This window comes from Tupaia chinensis, unplaced genomic scaffold, assembly GCF_000334495.1.
Source record: "Tupaia chinensis unplaced genomic scaffold, TupChi_1.0 Scaffold000335_1, whole genome shotgun sequence".
Lineage (NCBI taxonomy): Eukaryota > Metazoa > Chordata > Mammalia > Scandentia > Tupaiidae > Tupaia > Tupaia belangeri.
Window position 1 is genome coordinate 1,955,366 of NW_006159829.1, and position 9,161 is coordinate 1,964,526.

Below are 9,161 nucleotides of genomic sequence, written 5' to 3' on the forward strand. Positions count from 1 at the left end.
CGGGATAGGCGGGCACGGTGGGCAGAGAGCCCGCGTGGCGCTGACAGGCTGTCCTGGAAGGTGCATGCAGTAGGGAGACGGGGGCGGACAGGGAAGCTCCAGCTTGGTTAAGGAGGAGCCTGCGGGGAGACCGGAGAAGAGGCTGGTGCAGACGAGAGGCCCCGAAGAGGCAGGGGCAACTGGCCCGGTCTTCACTGCCTGACCCAGAGCACATGCACTCTGCCCAGCCTGCCCTGTCCCTGCCTGTCAGGGTGAGCTCAGGACCCAGCAGACTCCACCGTGAGCTCCCCTCCTGGTCACATGGATGACCGGGCAGGCCTGACCACAGCGCTGCCCTCACGGGCCTCTCTGCCCACAGCCATGCCTTCCGGCTCTGGAGGGCCCTGGGTGCCGAACAGCCCCTGAGCCACCTGGTGCTGGCCGCGCTCCTGGCCTGGCTGCACGAGCGGCCCCTTCCCCTGGGGAGCAACCACAGCCCCCAGCCCAAGGAGAAGACCTACCTGCGCTCGCTGGCCGTGAGTCTGCCCACTCAGACTGCCCGTGCCATATGCCGACAGACACCTGGCACCCAGGGCACGCCCAGACGGCGGGGAGCCAGCTGGCCCCAGCCTGGAGGAAGGCCTCAGGCAGCCCACCCCAGGCTGACCCTGGGTCCAGCCCAGCTCCTCACATCCCAGGGCTGGCCCTCTGAGGCGGGAGGGAGGACTGTCTGGAAGGCTGGTCGGGATGTCAGGGCAGCCTTGTAGGGAGGGCCTCGGGCCCTCACGGCAGAGGGGAAGGTATGGAGAGGCTGGAGGAATCTTAGAAGCTTTCTCCTCTGGGGATCCTTCCTCCAGCTTCCCCCACAAGCCCAGGCTGGCTTGCTCACCTCCAGGAGCAGCGAGCTCACTTCCTGGTGTGACTGCTCATCCCCTCAACTAGACACGGGCCCTGTGTGGAACTTTCCAGGCTGAGCCTCTGCCGCAGTGTCCAGAACTGCTGCCCGCCGCAGCGTGACCGAGCACTGGAGGCAGGGGGGAGAGTCCTGCCCACTGTGTGCCAGGCACTGAGAAGCCCTGCTCCCCACGCCCCAACTGGCTGAGGCCCCCAAGCAGAGAAGCTCCCCCTGTCAGACCACCCAGCTGACCCATAGCAGGAGGCGTCCATGCAGTCGGGGGAAGGTCACAGGGAGTGACGTGGACGGCCTCCAGGCAGACCACAGGGGACAGGCCACGTAGCCACCCAGGGGCGAGCAGAAAGGGCCAGCGCAGGGAGAGGCTCATGGAGCTCAGCCCGCCCTACCCCTCCAGGCCATGAACACGCTGCACGAGCTGCAGTTTGCCCGCGAGTTCAAGGCAGCGGTGCTGGAGGCCTACCCTGAGCTGCTGCTGGCGCTGCTCACGCAGATGCACTACGTCCTGGAGCTGGGCGTGCCCGGGGCGCCCCCGCCCAGGCAGCCCGCTGTGGAAGCCACGCCCAGCCCCCAGAGGTAAGGCAGGGCCCTTCTTGCAGCAGGAACCGAGGCCCAGGTGGTGGGGCAGGGCACTCCTAGGACAGGGCGCAGAGCTGTGCCTGGGAACCGCAGGCCTGACCCGCCCCAGGCTCCCGAGGCCACAGCTAAGCTCAAGGCCTCAGCGGGGCCCGCTCCCCTGAAACCCTTGATGGAAGCCACAGCACGCCAAGCACGGCCCGCAAGGCCTGAGGCGCTTGTCCTGCAGGGTTGAGTCTCAGTCTCCCCCCAGGAAGACCCTGGCCACTGGACCAGGCCCACCAACAACCTCACCTTAACTTGACACCATCTACAAAGACCCTGATTCCACAAAAGGATTCGAACATGTCTGTTTAGAGGGGACACAGCCGAGATCCCAGCGCTGCCACCGCCAGGGCCACAGCCAGCATGGAGTGTAGCCACAGGGCAGGCGTGTGCCCGTGCTCTCAAACTAAGACGCTGCCATGTCAGAACCCACCAGGTGGCACCAGGAACCCACGCGGTCTCCACACCTGAGCCCAGGTTGCCCCTGCAAGGGTTCTTGAGAGGAATGTCACCCTCCGCATTTTTTTTTTTTTTCTTTTTTTGCTATGGGGTTCGTGTGCTCCCCAGACAAAAGAGGGGCCACAGCCAGCATGGAGTGTAGCCACAGGGCAGGCGTGTGCCCGTGCTCTCAAACTAAGACGCTGCCATGTCAGAACCCACCAGGTGGCACCAGGAACCCACGCGGTCTCCACACCTGAGCCCAGGTTGCCCCTGCAAGGGTTCTTGAGAGGAATGTCACCCTCCGCATTTTTTTTTTTTTCATTTTTTGCTATAGGGCTCGTGTGCTCGCCAGACAGACAGAGAGAGACAGAAAGCAAGAAATCACCCCCCGGGGGGATGGCCACGCCGCAATCCCTTCTCCTCCATTCTCCTCTCAGGATCTTGGGCACGCACGCACATGCACCCAGTGTGAGTTTAAGCCACCGGGTCCAGGACTCAAACCGCTGTCGATCATATGGGAGTCCAGCGACATAGCCATTATGCCAACTGCTTGTCCCCACCCCTCGCATTTTATAGAGGGTGCAACCAGGGCGAGGTGGTCAGGGGCTTCCCCAAGCCACACGGCGTGTCCACGCAGAGCGAGGTGGTCAGCAAGGCCCCCACCCGGCCGCCACTTGCCCCTAGAGGCCAACATCCCTCTGGGTCCCTCAGGCATTTCACTGGGCCTGGCTTATCTCAAGCTGATGCCATGACAGTCCCCTGCCCTCCCCTGCATGGCCCTCTGGGAAGGCCCAGCCACCCAGGACAGCCGTCCTCAGCACGCTGCCCTCCTCTCCCTTCTGCACCCGTCATACTTCCGGAAATCCAATAAGCAAGTCCTTCGAACCCGGGGGACTGACGCTTTTCATTTGTTTGTATTATGATGTGCTCCACGCAATTCGTCAGCTCTAACAGCTCTCCCCGAGGCACGTCACTGAGAGTAATGTCACTTCTCCTCATATCGCCTCTGAATTTGAATGTGCATCGAGCTCCTTTTTATTCAGATCAACCATGCAAAATGCATGAATCTTCCCTAATAAGCTCATAAAACGTTCTCCTCCTAGAACACGGAGGGTGGGGTGCAGGGCTGTGATGACCCGCCTCGTGTCTGCCGCTCCCCTCCTGGGGTTACCACTCACCCAGGCCTCTCTGGGGCCTCCCAGCCCCCCTCTCTAGACAACAGCCCCCACCGACAGTCCCTCTCCCACCCCCCAGGTCCTCCCCCTGCGCCTTCATGTCCCAGCAGCTCTTCCCCACCCGCCCTTCTCACCTGGATTACCGCCTGCACCCCACAAAGTCGGGGGCCTGGAGAGCAGGGACGTCTGTCTGCTCCCTCGGGGTCCTCCTTACAGTGGACATACGTCTATCTCCCTGGGCTCCCCCATGGAGCAGGGACATCTGTCTGTCTCCCGGGGCTCCCCCATGGAGCAAGGACATCTGTCTGTCTCCCTGGGGCTCCCCCATGGAGCAGGGACATCTGTCTGTCTCCCTGGGGCTCCCTCATGGGGCAGGGACGTCTGTCTGTCTCCCTGGAGCTCCCCATGGAGCAGGGACATCTGTCTGTCTCTCTGGGGATCCCCCATAGGGCACAGACATCTGTCTGTCTCCCTCGGGGCTCCCCATGGGGCAGAGCCGTGGGTGGCTTTCTACCCAGGCCTGGCTGGGTGTTGTCTCCACCTCTCAGTGCTGCTTCTGCCCACTGCCCCAGCAGGTGCCCCAGCACAGAGGACTCTCGCCCAGAGAGCCGTCCTTTGGCTCTGAGTGGCAGCTTGAGTCACTTGCCCACCCCAGTCCCGTCATGGCCACAGGGCAGGAGAAGGCCTGAATGGCCAGGCCTGGCTCCCATGCTGTCTCTGAAGCTGAGACGGAGCCTGGGCCTCCATGCCAGAGAATAAAACCAAGGGCTGGTCACCCCCTGGGCCCAGGCATGGGCGGGCTGACCAGCAGCCATGCTAACGAGCAATAACGTGGCCAGCCGGGGGTGGGGGCCCACAGGGCCTCAGTGAGCATACCAGCTGGGTGCACGGTGGCAGTCCGGGGTCTGATGCTGTGTGCCAGGCTGACGTGGCACTGTCGGGGAAGGGGGGTAAACAGTCACTGTCTGGGTGCCCACAGCAGGTTTGGGGCTGGCACAGGACAGGGGGCAGCCAGTCAAGCCTTGTGACATGGTGGGACCAGCTCTGGGCGGCTCTGAGGCCACCGACGTCCTGCTGGCCCTGCCCTGGGTGGGGCGCCCTGTCCTGGCAGGGCCGCTGCAGGTGCACAGCCTACCCGAGGGACCCCCCACATTACCCTCTGTCTCTGACTGAGCCCCTTTCTAGGGGGCCAGGGCCTGACCATCAGCTGTCAGCTGTCCTCCCCAGCTCCTCCATCCTGTCCCACCAAGGACTCCTCTCTCCTCTCAGCCCAGCCAGTGATGGCAGACTTCTGAATTCTCCCGGGCACTACCTTTCTGTTGCAAAGACACAGCTCAGGGCCAGCAGGTGGCATGAGGGCTAAGGGAATGCATCCTACATAGCCAGTTGGGTGGTTTGAGTCCCAGACCTGGCAACTTGTAAACCATGCTGGGCACGTGCGTGTGTGCAAAGAAAAAAAAAAAAAGACACACCCCACCCTCCCCTTCTCCCGTCTGCTCTGTTTCCGGGCCAAGGCTTGCGATTAAAAGAGGAGGGTGGGCCGGCCCACAGCTCAGTGTTAAGTGCTGTGCGTTGGGAGCCGGATCCCACATAGCCCACCACAGTGCCAACCCTGGCCCACGTGGCTTGGAAAACACGCTGGGCATATGTGTGCCCAGATCCTGCTAATGGAGAGACGGGAGAAAAAGCTTAGAGACATGAGCACACCTCGCTGGGAGGTTCTCTCTCTCTCTCATTGCACATGCCTTCTGTAAAAGAAAAACGAAGGAGGAGCCTCACACCTGTTAAGATGACTACAACAAAAACAGAAAACAAGTGTAAGCAAGGATGTGGAAACGTGGGAACTCCTGTCCCTGCTGGTGGCGTGTGAGCCGGTCAGCCGCGGGACGCAGCAAAACTACACCTGGAGTTCAGATAGCAAACAGCACGGCCGGACCCAGCAGTGCACCTCCAGGCAGACGCCCAGGGCAGCGAGGTCGGGGACTTAAGGCGGTGGCATGCGGCCACATCCACAGCGGCCCATTCTCAGCAGCCCCCAGAAGTGACACAGGGTCTGGGGATGGATGAAGGGGCACACAGCTGACGTCTGACATGCACTGGAATGTCACTCAGCCTCGACGAGGAGGGACGATCTGACACAGGCTACCACACATGCGAACCTTGAAGCCCTCTGCTGAGTGAGAAGCCCGTCCCCAGAGGACAGACGCCGTGGGAGTGCCCATCCGTGAGGTCCCCAGAGCACAAGACCCACAGGCAGGAAGCAGAAGGTGTTCTGGAGAGTTCCCAGCTGAAAGGGCCCGTTTTTTGAGATGTGGATCCAGTCACTGCTAAAGTAGAAGCCCGAGGGCGAGGGAGAGGGAGCACGGCGGTGGGGAGGACGGCCCGAGGACCCGCTGGGCTCGGGGCACAAGCTTCGGTCTGGCGGGCGGAAGGAACAGAGGCCTCTGCCTCCCCTCTTGGGATCCTCTGCCCTTCAGCCCCAGGGTGGTGCCAGGGAGGTGCCAGTATGTGGCGGGTGTCCCTAGAAGGCTGAGGACAACCGCGCTCCCAGGCAGGGAGGGCTGGCTCTTCTTATAGACACTCATGGGTTTCAGGTGACACGCGTCCCTGGACATTGCCAGAGGTCCCATGCTGGGGTGGGTATTAGACATGCAGGGGTGTTGGACAGGGATCCCCAAGAACACAGCCAGCTACATACCGCTTTCCCAGAGCACTTCACAGAGCTGCAGGCCCAGGGCCACGGTGCAGGACTACCCAACGAGGCCTGAGGGGCCGCAGGACCAGAAGCTTCGCAGTCCTCAGGGGCAAGCAAGATGCCCCCCCCCCCCAGGTCTCTCCTCCTGAAAACACCGTCGCTTCACACTGAGACCAGCGACCTAGAAAATGCAACTTCTTGTAATGACAGCTTGGGGCGAGGTGACAAGCCAGCTGGCATTTGGATTGGCATCATCGGGGACTTCCACAGAATGACATTTTGTCCTCTGACATTCGGTTTTGCAAATTTGTGCAGAAGGGCGCCTAGTTGGAGCTGGCAGCTGCATTCCAGCACCGACACTCACTGGGCCAGGCCGAGCTCGCGGAGACTGGGCAAGGGGCAGCCTGACCAGGGAGCGGGCCGGCAGGCTAGACCGCCTGCACTTTGTGGGCTGTACTCCAGGCTGTCCACCCTGCCTGAACCCTGACTACTGCTCCGGGCCAGGCTGTGCGACCTGGACAGGACACCTCACCTCTCTGGTCTGCTGTCCCTCCGTCCAAGGAGGGCGACCTGCAGCATCACCTGAGATGGCCCACACTTTTCTCTGGGGCCCCCCGAGGCCATGCCCTGGCAGTCTCCTCCCTCCCCACTGGCTCCAGGTCCAACCAGGCCCGGCCTGAGCCCAGCATTTCTGTGTTGACCCGGGCCAGTAAGAAGGCCCCAGCAAAGTGACATCTTTCTACTGGAGTGGCCGGGGTCCTTCGGGGGCAGGGGCGGCCAGGTGACTGCAGCTGGCCAGTGGCCCTGACCACCCGTGCCCCTGTGCAGCACATCGCTGGAAGCCCTGAAGAGCCTGCTGTCCACCACAGGGCACTGGCATGACTTTGCCCACCTGGAGCTGCGGGGCACCTGGGGGCTGTTCTGCTCCGCCCACACCTACCCGCAGGGCGTAGGTCTCCTTGCCAGGTACGATGGGCCACCTGCTCCTAGCCACCACCAGCTGGGGGGTGTGGGCCACAGGGCCACGCTGGGGCCCCTGTGAGCAGCGCCCTCGGGCTCATGCCAGTGCACACGGCAGGCCCTGGCACGGGGGGGCACACGTCCCCTGAGCACTGGCACGCAGAGCCCACCCCAGCACCTTCCCACATGGCCTACAAGCTCAGAGACAAGGGCCGCTCTGGCCCCCCATGTCAGGCCTGGACCTGGCACAAAGGAGGTGACCATTGCAAAGGGGTACAGAGACAGCTCCCACCCATGCCAGGGCACTGCTGGCCACCCAGCCAGGGGTCAGGTGCTGGAGGGCGGGGCACAGGACAGTGACGGTGCGCGTCCCCAGGGCCATGGTGCAGAACCACTGCCGGCAGATCCCGGCCGTGCTGGGCCAGCTGCTGCCCCGCCTGCAGAGCCAGGAGGAGCGGGAGAGGAAGGTGGCCGTCCTCATCCTCACTGAGGTAGTGGCGCGAGCTGAGTCCACCCTGCTGTTCCTCGACCCCACGGGGTTCACTCTAGCCCAGCAGACCCCTGCCCAGCCGGCTCTGCAGGAGTCCACAGTCGGGGGCCCCAGCTGGTCCTCTCTGACTACAGTCCCGGGGCACCCGTGTCCCCACCCTCGTCCCCTGCAGAGCTCCAGGGGCGCTGGATGGACTGTCCTGCTCTGAGCACCGCGGGGTCCCCAGCCCAGGACAAGGAGGCTTGGAGTGGCTAAAACCAGTCAAGTCCGGCTGTGGCAAGCATGGCCGTGGGAGCCCCAGGCCATGGGGGACAGGGGGGTGCTGTATCTTCTGTAACCAACCCCAGTCAGAGAGACCAGACCAGAGCCCCAGCAGGAAAGCCTGGGCCACCTCCGAGGGGTTCCGTCCCCAGGGCCCCCGCGAGCCAGGCCGCTGGTCCGCCAGCTGACTGTGTCCTCAGCCAAGGCCCTTCTCTCTGGGTCTGTTTCCCCAGGTGGGTTACAAATTCTTACCAACCAAGAGGCCCCACCGCCCTTCCAGAACCTTTCCCTGCCTCTGGCCTGGAGCCCCTCTCCTTGACCCACTGCCTCCCATCACCCCAGTTTCTCTACAGCCCTGCCCTGCTTCAGGTGCTCCCCAAGCAGGCTGTCCTGACCATGCTGGCACGAGGCCTCAGGGACCCCAGCGCCGAGGTCCGCGTGTGGAGCCTGCAGGGCCTGGGGAACACCCTCTTCCACCCGGAGAAGGTAGGGCCAAGGGTGCTGTGGCCGGCGTGCATGCCCATCCGCAGAGCAGCCCCAGGGCTCAGCAGCGTGGACAGGATCAGCCATGCGGGAGGGGCATCCGACCTCCTGGTCCTCCCTGCACCCCAGGTCCTCGCCTATAGATACGCGAGTGGCAGGAGGTCGGCTGTGCCCCCTGCCTGGGACAAGCTCCTGTACACCGAGGAGGTGGTCCCGGCGGCCCCCGGGTGCCCCCGAGCAGCCCTAGGGAGCGCTCAGGCCTGCCCAGAGAGGACTCCTGAGACTCTCACACATGGGCCCCCCCAACCCTGACCAGTTCACCCCATTGCCATGACCCCACGTCCCATCAGGAACGACTGGCAGGGTCCCGCAGGCACCGCAGGACACTGGCTCGCCTCAGTTTGGGCCTAGAACTCCGCGCTGCCCTCACTGTGGGTCTCTGGGGTGCCCAGCCATGGTCAGGAGCCCACGCCCTGGGCCGCTCCCTGCCCCAGCACTCTCTTGCCAGCACAGTTCTTCACTCCCGGCCGCAGTGTCTGGGCCTACAAAGTGGGAGCGGTGACAGGCCCTGCCTCGAGTGGGGACAGTCACCAGCAGCGTCCGTGTGTGCCTGGTGCCCCGAAGGGCCCTGCCAGCAGCTGGCTGTGACAGGCAGTTGGAGGTCTTCATCTCCCCACCACCCAGGGCCTGCTGTGTAACCCCGGGGAGGCGAGCCCCCCACTCGTTACTGTCGGAGGAGGCCATCAGGAGCAGGAGGGTCTGCAGGGCCGGTGGGACTGTGACAGGGCAGGCCACGGAAGGGAGGTCCCGGGTCCATTCTCCCATCAGCCTGCTTCGCCCTCTGTGAGACTCACACGTCGGCACTTGTTAGGGGGGTAATGGTTCCCAAAGCCCTCTCCACGCAGGTCACGTGCAATAGGTGCTTCCCAGGGATGGAGACTGGCCGGTGCTTCCTGTCAGCCTGTCCAGCACCCCACCACTCCTCCACTGATCCACCCACCCACCGTTCCACTCCCTTATCCACCCACCCATCTACCCACCGACCTATCCACCCACCCACCTATCCACCCACCCACTCACCTATCCACCCACCCACTCACCTATCCACCCACCCACTCACCTATCCACCCACCCACTCTTCGT

The 9,161-nt window shown here is 63.5% G+C and overlaps 1 protein-coding gene across 1 annotated transcript in view; it reads left to right on the top strand.

The window, feature by feature from the left end:
- Positions 1–9,161, top strand: part of LOC102480839 (maestro heat-like repeat family member 5) — a 64,531-nt gene that overhangs the window by 50,448 nt on the left and 4,922 nt on the right. Inside the window, exons 20-24 of the mRNA XM_006152109.2 lie at positions 359–515; positions 1,290–1,468; positions 6,653–6,790; positions 7,161–7,275; positions 7,878–8,021. Coding sequence (XP_006152171.1) covers positions 359–515; positions 1,290–1,468; positions 6,653–6,790; positions 7,161–7,275; positions 7,878–8,021 — 733 coding nt within the window. The remainder of the gene's footprint in view (positions 1–358; positions 516–1,289; positions 1,469–6,652; positions 6,791–7,160; positions 7,276–7,877; positions 8,022–9,161) is intronic.